Source organism: Quercus suber, unplaced genomic scaffold, assembly GCF_002906115.3.
Source record: "Quercus suber isolate HL8 unplaced genomic scaffold, Cork oak 2.0 scaffold_497, whole genome shotgun sequence".
In the NCBI taxonomy this organism is placed as follows: domain Eukaryota; kingdom Viridiplantae; phylum Streptophyta; class Magnoliopsida; order Fagales; family Fagaceae; genus Quercus; species Quercus suber.
The window spans coordinates 119920-137079 of NW_027069946.1; the positions used below are offsets into that span (position 1 = coordinate 119920).

General features: G+C 38.5%; 2 protein-coding genes across 2 annotated transcripts; both read left to right on the forward strand.

Annotated features, from left to right (window-relative positions):
- The first annotated feature begins 2850 nt into the window (after positions 1–2850).
- Positions 2851–3976, forward strand: LOC111994700 (uncharacterized). Its single transcript, XM_024026583.1, has 4 exons — positions 2851–3027; positions 3119–3178; positions 3227–3547; positions 3620–3976. The coding sequence occupies exons 1-4, from the start codon at positions 2851–2853 to the stop codon at positions 3974–3976; spliced, it is 915 nt and encodes a 304-aa protein (XP_023882351.1).
- A 7390-nt stretch (positions 3977–11366) lies between these two features.
- On the forward strand, positions 11367–15796 carry LOC111994237 (sodium transporter HKT1). Its single transcript, XM_024026114.2, has 3 exons — positions 11367–12556; positions 15129–15350; positions 15545–15796. The coding sequence occupies exons 1-3, from the start codon at positions 11367–11369 to the stop codon at positions 15741–15743; spliced, it is 1611 nt and encodes a 536-aa protein (XP_023881882.2). The 3' UTR covers positions 15744–15796.
- The last annotated feature ends 1364 nt before the right edge of the window (positions 15797–17160 follow it).

Below are 17160 nucleotides of genomic sequence, written 5' to 3' on the forward strand. Positions count from 1 at the left end.
AGAAGAAATTTTTTGAAGAGTTTTAGTGAAAAAGACTATCTCTCTCTCTCTCTCTCTCTCTTTATCTCTCTCCCTATCTCTCTCTGGCTAGGGTTTGAGTTGGAGGTATAAGGTTGTATCTATATCCTTAAACTAGGGGTTTTTGAGTCATTTAAAAGGTTTTGAATGTTACTAAGGGTTTGGGTGTCGGCCCCCATCAAAGATTGAGGTTTTGGGGGCCTAAAATTGAAATTTTAGGTAGTTGGAAACAAGTCTGCATACGTAGGTTCGAGGCATGTGTAGGCATGCTTAACCCATGCGTACACATGCTTCCCAAAAACCCTAAATTCGACTATCCTCGGCCTAAATACAGGAGTTTTTTTTATTCTATTTGCTTAATGAACAGGATTATTCATGTTTTTTTCTCCTTTTCTCTCGTTTTTCGTTCTTTCTCCCCCCTTCTTCAATCTACCTTTCCATATTATATACCACGATCCGGACATTATATTCACCATACATGTGTAGGTAAGATTCTAGGAACTCCTTTCTGTCCCATCCAACACCTCCCAGAATCTTCAACTAGTAGCCATGAGGCTGTTTAATTACTGTTCAGGTATCACCTCCACATTAATGCGGCCAGAGAGTTAGCTTGGAAGCATTTAATGTGGAGGTAGCAGCTTTACAAGATATTTGTAACCTCTCTTTGCTCCTCCCTTATCCCATATCTATTTATCAGTTGTAACACAGCTTTGCGGAATATCCAAGGTGGCAAGATAGCTGCACCAACCTCGGACCATCGTTTTCGAGATGGATTCTCTCCTCGGACGTATTTTGGACTATTGTATACAATATCCATTTCCTTTTCTTATACTATTCCCACTATGTCCTTATTTAGCCATCCTCGGATGGATTAATGCCCTCAGACTAGGCCATTGGGCCACAAGCCCATTTCTTACAACCTTAACAATACCTTTATAAGATAATTGGCCCCACAATAGCCCCTCAAAATCTCGCTTTTTGACACCTCGGGAGAAAAAATGGGGATTTTGATGTCCTGTTCCCATCCCTTAAGTGGATTAATTTAACCTCCAAAACGCCTTTCCACCTGCCCAAGGCACACTCCTGACGTTTCGGCGTCCAAAGCATGCCATCATTAAATTATGACGGCTTCCCTATCTCCCACGTTCAACGGCAAGATGTAAATCTAAGGGTGGAGGATTTTCTTAGGTTTACGAGCGGGACTTTTCCTGCTTACAATTTCTGTGCCACTATAAAGAGCTTTTCAAATCAACTCTCTTTTCAGTTACAACAATCATACAGTCTTAGCACTCATACATTGAACCTGTCACTCTCCTTTACCTCTCCGTACGTTCATAAATACTAAAACTTGTCCGAGGACTCCCTTTTCAAACCTGTAAGCCTCTTTAAACCTTCTTAGCTTTCATTCCATCTTATTAATTTTTCTTCACAACTTTTTAGAAAATGGGTAGGTTCAAGTGTCTAGTTGAGTCCGAGGAGGATAGAAAGATATTTAGAGATAAGTATAAGATTCCTCCAACAGTAGGTATGAGATACGCTGCCCCAGGACAATGGATAGATGATAGGAAAACAGGAGAAGTGGTTATCCCTATGATTGCTTTTATAGAGGGAGGGATGACCATTCCCATGGGTAACCTTACCAGAAACTACCTTAGATTCTTTAGATTATCTCCCACATAGTGTGCCCCAAATATGTTCAGGGTGTTAGGGAGTATAGAGGTCCTAAATCAGAGGATGAACCTAAACCTGACCCATCATGATGTGAATTGGATGTACAATCTACACCATTTGAAGGGGCAAGGATATTACCTTAAGTCTAGGCATCCCGAAGTAAGGCTAATTCAATGTCTCCCTACATCCAACAAGGGCTTAAAGGATGATTTTTTAATCTTTTCCGGGGAATGGCATGATGGCTTGCCCTGCTCGATTGAGGAGGGAAAACCAGGTAGGGGTTTAGCTGTAAACCTGTATAGCTTAGATTGTATTCTTCTTTAATTCACATTATTTTTATTTCTGACAAAATTCACCTTTTGTTTTAATGACTTTGCAGACAGACATTCTACCAGACCTCAGTTCAGATTAGTCAACAGGGAGAGTTTAGATAAAATCTTGCGGTCTGAGGTGTTTGTGAATGAATCCGATGGTTAATTGAGAGCAGCACATGTAATCCTTAGGTATAAACCCATTTCCACAGCATTTCAAGCTCCCAAGTGCATGATAAAGACCAAAGACCCTCGGCTTCACTATATTAGTGTAGCTTTTAAAGGATTCATTGTTCCCGAGGGCGTTCCGATTCTTGAAGGTACACCCCTCACTCAGCCACTCTTTATGGCCACTCCTTCAATAGGAGCCTTCACGACACACCCCATTCCTCAAGAAGAAGAAGAAGAAGAAAAATATTTAGAGGGGATTGTGGAACTGTTAGATTCTCCAGACGAATTTGAAGTGTTTAACCAGCCTCCATCTCCCGAGGATATTTTTGATGAAATGGGCATCCAGAGAAAGCCCCAGAGGAGTTTAATGGAGTTGATTGAAGACCAGCCCGGAAAAGGTGTGCCGGGGAAGTCTACTCAACCCAAACTTTCCCTTCCTCCCAAATCTCCTCTCCCTCTTTCTCAACCATCTCAGTCGTCTAGGCCTGAACCTACTGATCCAAAAAGGAGGAGAGAGCCGAAAGACAAGGACATGGTAGAGATTGGGAGATCCCGTTCTACTCGTGAAGACGAGGTTCAGCGAGCTGCAAAGCAGCAAAAAGTGAGCCATGGACCATAATGAGTTATGGAGAGGACAGATACCCAACCCTCAGAACCTCGGGCTTGGCTCTGAGCACCCATGCTTGGCAGTGAGCCCCTGAAAGAAGATGCATCACTCAGGGATTTCAACGGAGGCATCGGGTGCCATGTCGCCTCGGTCTTGGAGGAGTCCCTCTTACTTCCCAAAGATATGACCGAGCTACGGGGTCTAAGGAAGAACGAGGTTTTCCTCAATGCCAAAAGATACTTGGGCATGGTGTGACATCCCTCTTACCTTGTTTCTTTTACTTATAAATATTATACACACAGTTTTTATTGGCTATATTTCTAACACTTTTTATTTTTAGGCTGTCCAAGCTACTTTTAGACTCGACTGCCAGCAGTTGGATGATGATAGAAAAAGGCAGGCATCGGCTGTGTAGACCCTCACTATTGCTAAACAGAGCAATGTACAGCTAAAGAAAAAATTAGCCGAGGAGGATCATGCTCGGAAAAGTGCTGACTCAGCTTTGGAGAATACCCAAAGGCAAGTCGAGGATCAAAGGAAACGCCTACGTGAGGCTAACAACCAGTTGATAACTTCCAAGGAGCAAATAACAACTTTGAAGAAACAACTTAAAGATGCCCAAAGGCTCAAAGACCAGGCCGAAAAAGCAAAGGCTGAGGTGGAGAAGGCAAAGGCAGAGGCTGAAAAAGAAAGAGATAAGGCCGAACAGCATGGTTACGACGTCAGCGTAGCTGAGACTGAGGACAACCTCCGGGCTGAGGTCCCCACCGTATGCCGAGTCTACTGTGCTCAGACTTGGGAAGAAGCTCTGAACTGAGCTGGTGTTGAGTCTTCTTCTGAGCTGAGAAGGCCAAAAAATGTTTATTTTCCTCCGGCCATACGAGTCTCAAACCCTCATTCCAACCAAAAGGAGGCAGCAACTACAGTTGCTGACTCCGCCAAGGAGGCCCAAACTCAGAATCCTCTTCCTCTCAATCAGCAAGAGCAGCCCAAAATACTTGAAGTTACAAAAGACACCTCTTCGAACAAGGTAGCAGAGGCTTCTAAGGAGGAAGCTGTTTCTCAAAGTTTTGAGCAAGCTCTGGCTTCAACTATCTTGCCTGCTGGAGAGGTTCCTAAGGAGAAAGAGATGGAAATTCCTCCTGAAGCAATTGACAAAGCTCCCAAGTCCAAGCTCCAAATAAAATTGAAACCATAGTTAATGTAGTGAAATTCCCTTCACTTTTTGCTTAAGGATAGTTCTAATGAGATGTATATTTTTCATTTCTAAATTTATATGGGATATTGTTACTTTACCTACCATATATGCAATTTTCATCATGAATATTCTTTGTTTTTACAAGAATAAAGTTTACTAATATAAGAGAAAACACAACTTTATGTGTTTTAATTGAAAATCTGAGTAGATTATAACTGTGAACTCCACAGCACTACAAAGGTGTGCTTTTAATTCATCAATTCTAATAAGTATCCAAATCTGAGAAAGTATTCTGAATGTTTAAATAACAAGTAGGTCCTGGGTACCTTAAAATGCTTTAAGTGATGCTCAAGGATGTTGATTTGATATACAATTTAGTCATAATTCAATTCAAGGGGTATTGATTTTCACTAAGTTTGTAGTCCGAAAAACCCAACATAAATTAGTTTCTATTTAATACTTCCATAGATGTCAAAGGGTATTAATTTTCACTAAGTTTGTGGTCCGAGGAGCCTGACATAACTTAATTTCTATTTAATACTTCAATAGACATCAAAGGGTATTAATTTTCACTAAGTTTGTGGTCCGAAGAACCTGACATAACTTAATTTCTATTTAATACCTCAATAGATGCCAAAGGGTATTAATTTTCACTAAGTTTGCGGTCCGAAGAACCTGACATAACTTAGTTTCTGTTTAATACTTCAATAGATTGGGACACACAAGGTACATAGTCAGAATGAATTGAAAAAGGAAGCACAACAGAACCATTCTTATTAATAGTAATACCTCTTTAGGTTGCTTACATTCCAAGGATAGAGTACAGTTTTTTCATCTAGATCCTCCAAGTAGTACACACCTATTCCTGCCACCGATATGATACGATATGGTCCCTCCCAATTGGGCCCTAATTTTCCCCAGGCTGGGTTCTTGGTAGTTCCCAAAACTCTTCTCAATACCAAATCTCCTGGGGCTAACGGTCTCAGCTTCACATTTGCATCATAACCTTGCTTAAGCTTGTGTTGGTAATAGGCCAGTTGAACCATTGCATTCTCTCGTCATTCGTCTATCAAATCTAGACTCTTTTTTAATAGTTCATCATTGCCATCCGAGGTGAATGTGCTCGTTCTCAGCATAAGGAAACTCATTTCCAGAGGAATTACAGCCTCAGCCCCATACGTCATTGAAAATGGAGTCTCTCCTATTGACCGTCGAGGCATTGTGCGATACGTCCAAAGCACATGTGGCAATTCCTACACCCATTTTCCTTTTGAATCATCCAACATCTTTTTAAGTCCATTCACTATAACCTTATTGACAGCCTCGGCTTGCCCATTTCCCTATGGATAGGCCGAAGTGGAGTATCTATTCTTTATCCCCAAATCGAAACAGTACTTCCTAAAAGCCTTGCTATCAAATTGAAGACCATTATCCGAGATGAGAGTTTGAGGAACCCCGAATCGAGTAACAATATTCTTCCAGATAAACCTCTTGACATCTACATCCCTGATATTAGCCAGAGGCTCAGCTTCGAACCATTTCGTAAAATAGTCTGTGCCAGCCAGCATATATTTTTTATTTCCTACTACTTTAGGGAAAGGAGCAACAATATCTAAGCCCCATTGAGCAAAGGGCCAAGGACTAGAAAGAGGATTAAGAACTCCCCCCGGCTGATGGATGTTTGGTGCGAACCTATGACACTGATCACATTTCTTAACATACTCCCATGCTTCCTTTTGCATGCCCGGCCACCAATATCCCTGAGTAATTGCTCGGTGAGATAAAGATCTTCCTCTAGTGTGACTTCCATAAATCCCTTCATGCAATTCTTCTAGAAGTAACTCTAATGCTTCGAAATGTACACAAAGCAAATATGGCCCAGAAAAAGAACGTTTGTACAAAATTTTGTCCTCAGACAACCAAAACCGAAGAGCTTTTCTTCGTATCTTTTCAGCTTCTGATTTATCTTCAGGCAGTATATCCCTTTCAAGGAATAACAGTATAGGATCCATCCAACTAGGCGCCAAATTAATTTGATGGACCTGAAGCAAGTCTCTCGTTATTGGGGTAGGTGTGTTTAAGTCCTCAACCATTATCACTTGAGGTAAGTCTTGTGCCAAGGAGGTGGCAAGGGTAGCCAAAGAGTCTGCATGGGCATTTTCACTTCTAGGGACATGGGATAATTCAAAAAACTCGAAATTTACTTGCATACGCCAAACTTGGCCCAAGTACTCCTACATTCTTGTATCCCGAGCTTCCAATTCCCCTATAACCTTGCCCACGACCAATCTTGAATCTGAGAACATCTCCACTGTTTTTCCACACAGTTTTTTTACCATCGCCATCCCCATTAATAACACTTCATATTCTGCCTCATTGTTGGTAGCTGAGAATCCCAACCTTAAAGACTTCTCAATAGTGACCTTTTCAAGAGATACCAAAACCAATCCCACTCCTAACCCCCGCTGGTTTGCTGCTTCATCCACATACACTTTCCAGGGTGAGGAATGTTGTGCGGAGATTAGGCCAACCGATTTTTCATCCATGCCATGTTAACTCGCTTCTATTTCCTCAAGGTCTTCAGCAAATTCGGCCACTAGGTCGGCGAGAATCTGACCCTTTACAGAGGTACGAAGCATATACTTAATATCAAAAACTCCTAGAATTGTGCCCCACTTGGCAATCCTGCCAGTGCAGTCTGCACTCCGAAGTACTAATTTGAGCGGATACTGAGTTAGGACAACCACAGTATGTGCCTGAAAATAATGGGAAAGTTTCCTTATAGCGTGCACCACTGCCAAAATGGCTTTTTCTAATGGAAAATAACGCACTTCGGCCTCGTGAAGCGACTTGCTCACATAATAAACTGGCCGTTGTATGCCACTATCTACTCGTATCAGGACAAAACTTATCGCATAAATGGCTATCGCCAAGTAGGAAAAAAAGACCTCATCAACCTCAGGACTAGACATAATGGGTGGCCGAGATAAATATTCTTTAAGCTGATGAAATGCCAGCGCACACTCCTTGGAACATTCAAATCCTTTCCATTTATGTAGTAAAAGGAAAAAAGGTCTGCACCTATCTGCTGACCTGACTATGAATCTATTCAAAGCAGCAGTCATCCCAGTCAATCTCTAGACCTCTTTGGGATTCTGAGGTGGTTGCAAGCTATTTATGGCTTTAATCTGATCGGGGTTCACTTCAATTCCTCGGTGAGTAACCATGTAGCCCAAAAACTTCCCTAAGCCTACCCCAAATGAACATTTGGATGCGTTTAGTCGCAGCTTATACTTCCCCAAGATTTCAAAAATACTTGTGAGGTCTGTCACATGCTCGGACACTACCTTACTTTTCACAACCATATCATCAATATACACCTCGACACTCCTGCCCAACTGTGGCGCAAACATTTTCATCATCATCCGTTGATAAGTAGACCCCGCATTCTTCAAGCTAAAAGGCATTACTTTGTAGTGATAGTTTCCAGTGGAAGTGAGAAAAGCTATCTTTTCTTGATCGTCCAATGCCAGTGGGATTTGACGATAGCCCTGAAAGGCGTCTAGGAAGCTCATCCGAGGATGGCCTACCGTCGCATCCACCAACTGATCTATATGAGGCATGGGAAAAGGTCTTTTGGGCAAGCTTTATTAAAATCTGTGAAGTCTACACATACACACCACTTGCCATTTTTCTTTTTCACCACAACCGTATTGGCTAACCACTGGGGATAAAACACCTCCTTGATAGCCCCTGCCTGTTTAACCTTTGTTACCTCATCTCTGATAGCTTCGGCATGTACTCTAGATGAACGCCAAGGTGGCTATTGCTTCGGAGTAATAGAGGGGTTAACATTCAAATGATGGCAAATGAAGTTTGGATCTACCCCTAGGGCTTCGTAAGCATCCCATACAAACACATCAACATTTCTTCTAAGGAATTCAACCAATTACTCCTTTTCCAACAAAGGAAACTGTGCCCCAACCTGAAAGAACTTCTCCGAATCATCCCCAACACTCACCTTTTCCAAATTCTCACATTCCGCTTCATCGGCAGGTCTACTGAAGAGGGTCGTCAGAGTCTTTGATTACTATAAACCATTCTCGGCAGTGACCGAAGTTTCCATCTTAGGCCGATGTTGAATAGCCGTTATCAAGCACTGCCTAGCCATAGATTGGTTTCCCAATATTTCTAACACCTGGCCTCTTGACAGATATTTCACCTTTTGATGAAAAGTGGAAGAAACAGCTTCCAAGATATGCAACCAGGGCCTACCCAAAATAGCCGTATATGAAGAAAAAGCATCCACCACAATGAAGTCCACCTCCACTACATCAGAGCCAGTTTAGACGGGTAATCTAATCAGACCCATCGGAATGACTAATCTACCTTCAAAGCTCACCAAAAGGGAATTGTAGGCTGTCAGATCCTGGGGTTTCAAATTTAGCCCCCTATAAAGGTCAGGGTACACAACCTCGGCTGCGCTTCCCTCGTCAACCATCACTCTTCTCACATCATACCCCCCAATCCTAAGTGTAACCACCAAAGCGTCATCGTGCGATTGCATGGTTCACATCTTGTCTTCATCTGAAAAACCCAACACTAGTGGGGTGCCCATTTTGACTTTATTCGACATTAAACTGGAGCCCTCATCTAGACAATGAAATACAGACATTACCCTGGAAGGACAAGACTCGGTTCTCCCTGGGGAAGCAAATATGACGTTTATCATGCCTAGGGGGGTCTCGAAGAAGCATCTCCCCGAAATGTCAAACCTGCTTGGCTTCCCCGGCCACTGGAATGATGCAAAAGCTGAGTCAATTTCCCTTCTCGGACCAATTAATCCAAATGGTCCCACAAATTTCTGCAATCCTCAGTAGTATGTCCATAACCATGGTGATACTGGCAGTAAAGGTTTTAATTACGTTTCATAGGATCCCCTACCATCTTATTAGGCAATTTGAAGAATGGTTCATTCTTTATCTACTCCAGAACCTATTGTACTGGTTCTCGGAACACGACATTAACCACCTGGGAGTTGGCAGATCCTGGCTACCCCCCAAAATCCTTCCGAGGTCGATTATTATTGTACCGGTCCGACCTAAAGTCCCTCCTCTCCTAAGGGATTACTTTGGCCTATCCTTTACCCTATATTTGATCCTCCTCTACCCTTCTATACTTGTCAATCCGATCCATAAGCTAACGCACGCTGGTAACAGGTTTACCGGTCAGAGATTTCCTCAGATCATGCTCGACTGGAAGGCTAGCTTTAAAAGTATTAATAGCCACATCATCATAGTCTCCATCTATTTCATTGAACATTTCCCAGTATCTATCAGAATAGACTTTCAGGGTTTCCCCCTCCTGCATGGACATGGATAATAGCGATCCCAAGGGCTGAAGAACCCTCCTGCAGGTGATAAAGAGGGCACCAAAAGCTTGGGTGAGCTTCTTAAAGGAATCAATGGAATTCACTCTCAGACCGTTGAACCATCTCATCGCCACCGGGCCCAGGCTAGATGGGAAGACCTTACACATCAAAACCTCGTCCTTAGCATGAACGGCCATTCTTTGACTGAAATGGCTAACATGTTCCACTGGATCTGTTCGACCATTATAAATGGTGAACGTAGGCTGATGGAATCGCCGAGGAAGATTTGCACCCTCAATATTTCATGTGAAGGGTGATTTAGAAACTTGACTCAACGCTTTATTCAAGGCGTCATTCCCTAAACCTTTGCGAGGCGGACTCTTATATCTACGTCTATGGTGCTACTCCTCATCATAGGAGAAAGATTCACTGGGTGGAGTTCTTGACCTTTGTCTATAACTGGTGTCATCTGACTCCTCAGAGGATTACTTGGAGTTATGAGACATACGCCTTCGCCACTCGTGTCGCAATTATCTTTTCAATTTGTTAATCTCACGTTACATGTCCCTATCATTCTTTACATGGGAAATATGGCTTTTCCCTTGAGAATGACTTCTATCGGTGAAGGTTGTTCGCACACTTCCCTCACGATCCCTTCTCTATTCAAGGGTTACAAACAAATTGTCATGCTAAGACCCCCTAGATTCTACTTGGTGTGGATTAAAATCCATCTGCTATGGGCCCACTGCTACCTGTTGTAATGCTACTTCTTCCATCCCAAACGTTGCACTTATCTTTCCTTCCGAATAAATCAAGTTCTTCCCACAGACGACGCCAATTGTAAGGACTCAATTTGGATTGGACCCAGAATAGGAATAGGTTTTTAACCCAACAAGCCTAAACAATAAATTTATAAAGAGTGAGTGAAAGAACTGGTTCTATTCTTTAGAAAAGATCGTCATAATTACTGAGTAGAGAACATTTAACATAAACAAAATGAGGAAAACTGTCCTCAACCTGAATACAGGAGTTTTTTTTTTTTTTATTCTATCTGCTTAATGAACAGGATTATTCATGTTTTTTTTTCTCCTTTTCTCTCGTTTTTCCTTCTTCCTCCCCCCTTCTTCAATCTACCTTTCCATATTATATACCACGATCCGGACATTATATTCACCATACACATATAGGTAAGATTCTAGGAACTCCTTCCTGTCCCATCCAACACCTCCCAGAATCTTCAACTAGTAGCCATAAGGCTGCTTAACTACTGTTTAGATATCACTTCCACATTAATGCGGCCAGAGAGTTAGCTGGAAAGCATTTAATGTGGAGGTAGCAGCTTTACAAGATATTTGTTACCTCTCTTTGCTCCTCCCTTATCCCATATCTATTTATCAGTTGTAACACAACTTTGCGGAATATCCAAGGCAGCAAGATAGCTACACCAACCTCGAACCATCGTTTCCAAGATGGATTCTCTCCTCGGACGTATTTTGGACTATTGTATACAATATCCATTTCCTTTTCTTATACTATTCCCACTATGTCCTTATTTAGCCATCCTCAGATGGATTAATGCCCTCAGACTGGGCCATTGGGCCACAAGCCCGTTTCTTACAACCTTAACAATACATTTTCAAGATAATTGGCCCCACAAATACCTTAGAACATTTGTTAACATTTTCTATAAATAAATAATTTCTAAGTGTACATCAAAAAATCCCACTAAGTGTCCATTTAAAATCTACTTATTTTGCTAAAATTGAAATTTTTTTGCTGAAAGTACTATAAATAAAGATAAAAGTAAACTGAAATAATACAATAAAACCTATAAATAGTACAAAAAGTGCAATAGAACCCATAAATAGTAACAAAAATAAATTGAATAATAACATAAGTTGACAAAAATAATTCATGCCAAACACTAAACAGTAGAATTTGTACAGTACGTACTGCCCCTTTATAAGAAGCCCATATATCCGCTTTAAGCATTGTAAGGCAAATCTTACCTCAGAAAACATGAATAATTTTTCTTGTTTTGGCAAGAAACTAGAGGTTTTCTTTAGCTTGTCTTGTTTCTACCAATCGTTCTCTTGTCGAAATCGCTCGTTTTTTCATTTCTTCCTCTTTCATGTCAACCCTTTTTGGATCCAGCTCAATTACTTCATAATTGTCTCTATTTTTGGTCATCTAGCTTTGATGGTCTCAAAGCCAAGAACTGCTTGGTTTAGGCCTATGGACTTTGACATGTTCTTCATGTCCGTCTCTGCCACCACAGTTTCAAGCATGTCAACTATCGAAATGGAGGTTTTTTCCCACACCCAACTCATTATTATGACAATCTTAATGTTTGTTGGTGGAGAGGTATTCACTTCCTTTCTTGGACTCCAATTTGCAAGGTCCAAGTTCCTCAAAAATTGTCCAAGTAGTGACCAAAACAGTGTCACTCTTGTTAACCTCAATCACAATGTTCCAAAATGTACAAATCCTGACAATCAAATTAAGCTTGATTTAGAAAAAGAGAAACCTGAAACCAATACTCTTGATGATAACGGAAATAAATGCTTGGGTTTTGATAGTCTTAAGTATAGCTCTATCAAGTTTTTGGGATATGTGGTTTTGGGTTATCTATTTGTGGTTCATCTAATTGGTTCTACTCTTGTTTCACTGTATGTAAGGCTTGTTCCAAGTGCAAGGAAGGTACTCAAAGACAAGGGCCTAGAAACACTGACCTTTTCTGTCTTCACAACTGTTTCAACTTTCACAAATTGTGGTTTCGTCCCAACAAATGAGAACATGATTGCTTTCAAGAAGAATTCAGGTCTCCTACTACTTCTCATTCCACAAATTCTCATGGGGAACACTTTTTATCCCCCATGCTTGTTATTCATGATCTGGGTCTTGAAGAAAACAACTAAAAGAGAGGAATTCAGATACATATTGATGAATTATGGAGACATGGGCTACGGTCATTTGCTCTCTGGTCCTCACGCTTTGCTTCTGGCTATGACTGTCTTCGGCTTCATATTGATACAGTTTTTACTGCTTTGCTCCATGGAGTGGAGTTCACAAGTCATGGATGGTCTGAATTCGTATCAGAAAATCATTGGCTCGTTGTTTCAAACTGTGAACTCGCGGCACACTGGTGAATCAGTCTTTGATCTCTCCACCATCTCCTCAGCAATTCTGGTTCTCTTCGTAGTAATGATGTAAGTATTATTACATTCATCATACCATCTTGGTTACACTTATTGAGTCATTCATTTTCTTCTATTAAAAAAAATATTTTGAGTCATTCATTTGTATATAAAAAGATATTTTAATATAAGAAAATTCATAGAACAATAAAAAATTAATTATATTTTGTTTCCCTGTTAAATTTTTTTTTAATATATGAATAAGCCGTTTTAAAATTAGATAAACACTAAATATAAACTTATTTAAATTCATGTTATTATGTAATTTACATAAATTGTTACAAAAAAATAATAAATTATTACATAAAGAATTTAAGGCCTTATAAACTTTTTCTATATATCACATCTAAAAAATAATTAACAATACTGTTATTATGATTATAAAAAATTAATATAGGCAATAAATTCATCAAAAAAATGAACACAAAATATAAAATATAATGGGAAGGAACGAGGGGCAGAATTATAATTAAGTTAATTATAAAACTTTAAGATTTTGGAAAGCTGGGAAGACATTGAACCCTCTCGTCCGTTCTGGCTCAGCCTATGTTCTTGATGACTAGTCACACTCACATACTCCATAAGTTGTGACTGACCCTTTCACAACTTTCTTGGGTTAAGCCACTTGACTCATCTGTTCCAAATAACTCAGACATCTTTCCCTGGATAGGACTATAGAGTCAATATGCCACTTCATTGTAAACGGATCCATTCACTGAGATTTGACAATTAAACAAAACTTTCTATGACTCAATCGAAATGATTCCTCAACTATCTAAAACTCCAACTCATGTACAGTTCAAGGTGCTTAAGCAAAAAGAAATAAGGTGGAAGCTTTAGATAGATACGGGGATTTCTTTTCTTCATACTTTCCTGAAAGTTTTTGACTATGCTGGAGACTTTTGAATCTTAAAAAAAAAAAAAAAAAAAAAAAAAAAAAAAAAAAAACTCTAACTCTTAAAATTTTATTATTAGACTAGAGGAAAAAATATATATTATTTACACAAGATACGTACACAAGAATGTTCTATATTAGATTGAATGCATTTTTTTAATCATGTTCTTCTATTGAAATAGTACCTTAGAACTCTTTTTTTTTTTTTTTTTCCTCCTATCTTCTTTGAACAAATATCAAAATAAAATGGATAAAGGTAAATGAGTCATGTTAAAACATTTGTTAAAGCATTATTTTATGTAAGTTTTATTACTACTTTTATGAGAAATATAAAAAGTTGTCAAAAATATCAATTAATTTTATTTTCTTTTTACAAAAAAATTTTAATTTTTTTCTAAAATTAATATTCTGAGGACATGCATTAACTTTTCTCCATATAACTTTTCCTAATATAACTTAGAGAAAAAAAATAAAATAAAAGATACAAAAGTGAACATCAAATACTTTTAACACCCGAATAATATAAATTCCGCAGCTGAACTTGTGACCATCATTAATTGGTTACTGCATTAAAATAACTAGAATAGTCTCAACCTTTCATCATAATATAAATTCCGCAGCTGACCATCATTAATTGGTTACAGCATTAAAATAACTACAATAGTCGCAACCTTTCATAGCATGATTAGATTACAATTACTTATCTGCTAGCTTTTCTGAAAGCATCACCTTTTATTTATGGGGACAAAATTCCCAAAGAATTAGTGCCACTGTCACTTCATTAATGCGTGTCTTTGGATCTTTGTAATTGTGTTAAAAAAAAAAAAAAAAAAAAAAAAAAAAGAAAGAAAATTATAATAACTTTTAAGGGAGAGTAAAAAAAATTTTACTATACACAATATAAATATCTTCTCTTTTTTTTCTTTTTTTCTTTTTTTTTTTAAGAGAAACAAATCTAGACATACATACAAAAAAGAAAAAAAAAAAAAAAGTTCTAACACAAATACACACTACAAATTTAACTCAAAATTCATGGAAACTTTTTAGAATTGCAATTATGATTCTACTCTTTGTAATTATTATTCAGGCTATTAGGTTCCTATAATAATTCCAACATTAGAAGAATAGGATTATGGCATCCTCCTTTCCGTATCTCAAAGACTCAAACCGAACCCTCCAAGATATTTGGACCAAGCTCATTATGCTGGGGAGTATAGTTGGCAGCTGACCTTACGGTTAACATCCCCACATTCTTCCTAAAAAAAATTCTAACAGTGAAAAAAAGCCCTTAGAAGTAATTGAAGTTAAATTAGATGATTTCAACATATGTTACTCAAGTATGGAAAATAGCCTTATTGAGATTCCTTTTTCATAAGAAATTTACCTTTTTCTTTCTTTCTTTCTTTCTTCCTTTTTTCATTATTCTTCTTTGTTTTCATAAAATGGCCATAATGAAATGAGAAACCAACATCTTTAATAAATTGGGGTAAGATGGTTTACCCTGACTTTTGTAAAAATGAAAGCTTAGTGCACAGAGTATCTATAAATTTATTACACTTCATGATAAAATATAAAATAAAATTCAGCACGCGTACATACCAAGTCTGCCAAAATGAACTTAATTAAATTTACTCCCAAAAAATCAAAACTCTTTTAATGGGGGTGGCTACGTTTACTTTTCTCTTGCAGGTATCTCCCACCATATACTACGTTCGCTCCAACAAAACTTCAGGAGGAGGTCTCAGATAATGGGAAACAAAGTCGAAAGAAGACTTTTATGGAGTGTCTGATCTTCTCACAACTCTCCTATTTAGCCATTTTCATTATTCTCATATGTATCACAGAGAGACAGAAAATGAAAGAAGACCCCCTCAACTTTAATGTTTTGAATGTCACCATAGAAGTTATAAGGTAAGCTTCCTTTTCCCCACTTTCTTTAGTAATCTCTTAAATAAAATCATATCTTCCTATCTCATGCATATCCAATTATTCGGATGTGACACAAAGTAAATTCTAAAATATCAATTTATATATGGTTGAACATAGCATTACTCTTATTCTTATTTGCATAATAACTAACATTCTTGATGACAACCTTTATACAGTGCGTACGGGAATGTTGGGTTCACAACTGGGTACAGTTGCAAACGGCAATTGAAACCAGATGGCCTCTGTATAGACACATGGTACGGATTCGTGGGAAGGTGGAGTACAATGGGAAAATCCATCCTCATCATTGTCATGTTCTTTGGAAGGCTTAAAAAATTCAGCATGAAAGGTGGTCAAGCCTGGAACCTATCTTAAAGGAGTCTAAACTATGTTTTTTACATCTTTTCTCTCCTTGTTTTTTTTTCGCAGAGAAAAAAAAAGTACTATAAAGTAGTACTACTGTAATATAAAGTAGTTTAAGCTTCGTGAATACTAAGAAGTACTGTAATTAACTAGTTATGGTGATTTCTAAAAGAATATTCAGATTGTTTTTATATCTCCCATATATACTAAAAAACATCTAGAAAAAACAAAACAAAACAACTTCTATATCCAAGAGAGCCCAGTCAATGCTCACCATTTTATCACATACTAATAATTATATACATACATCAAAGGATTACAATTATTGCATTAGTGCCTGCAAACTCAGATATGCAGGCATATATAATGGCATATGCTTATCCAAGTCATTGACATTTCTGAACAATGATGACTCACAATTTTTTTCAAAGTAGTTGTGGTAACAATGTCACCATTGAGCCCAACAAACAAGGGAGAAATGACATTTATAAGTGGAGGGGTTGCTTGCCATAAACATTAAGCATTTGCATGTAATAAGTGTTGTGTCATTAGATTTGTTACGCTGTCAAAGTTCATTAAGGATTCCGTATATATATAGAACGCATTTTTTTGCCACTATCTTTTTCTTGATATGAATCATGATCGTACGCCTGTAACGCCTCCAAGTCCTTTGGCGTGCAAGCCTTGCAGCCTTCATTTTTTACTATTTCTTCCCTCAAATACTATACTCAAAATACTATACTCAAAATTATTTTAGAGGGTTTTGTCCTTGTTTCAAACTGAAAGTTCAAAATGTGTGTAAAACACCCTTGAAGGTTTAGACCTTAAATTACAAAATATCAATTCAAGCTTATTATCAAGTAATTAATGTGCGAAACATGAACATAAGTTAAATACAGAATTGATAAACAATCTAAACCAATTATAATCACATCCACAGCAGAAAATAAAAGGTAAAGATAAAGGAAGAGAGATGCAAACACAAGGACAACACGCAATGTGTTATCGAAGAGGAAACCGAAGCCCTAGGCATAAAACCTCTCTGCCGCCCTTCAAGTGATCAATAATCTACTAGAAAATGTAATTGGGATACATGAACAACAATAGACCCTCCAAGCTTAATCTACCCAGGTATCTAAGCCCTCCAAGCTTCTTGCTCCAACGAGGTTGCGCCAAACTTTTTTTTCTTTTCTAGCTTACCAGATTCCGCTATAACCCATAGCATCAACCAATAATCATTGATCCCTTCCAAACTGCTTCCCTTAGCACCAAATGTACCTTCTCACAGACATGCGTGTGATGAGAAAAGGATTTAGTCAAGAACCTCTCAAGGATGTATCAATGGAGAGGAAGAGAGTAGAGGAATTTGTAGAGTCTCTTAGTAAAGATTGGGGATGAGGTAATCTTGTTTTTCTCTAGGGTTTCTCTC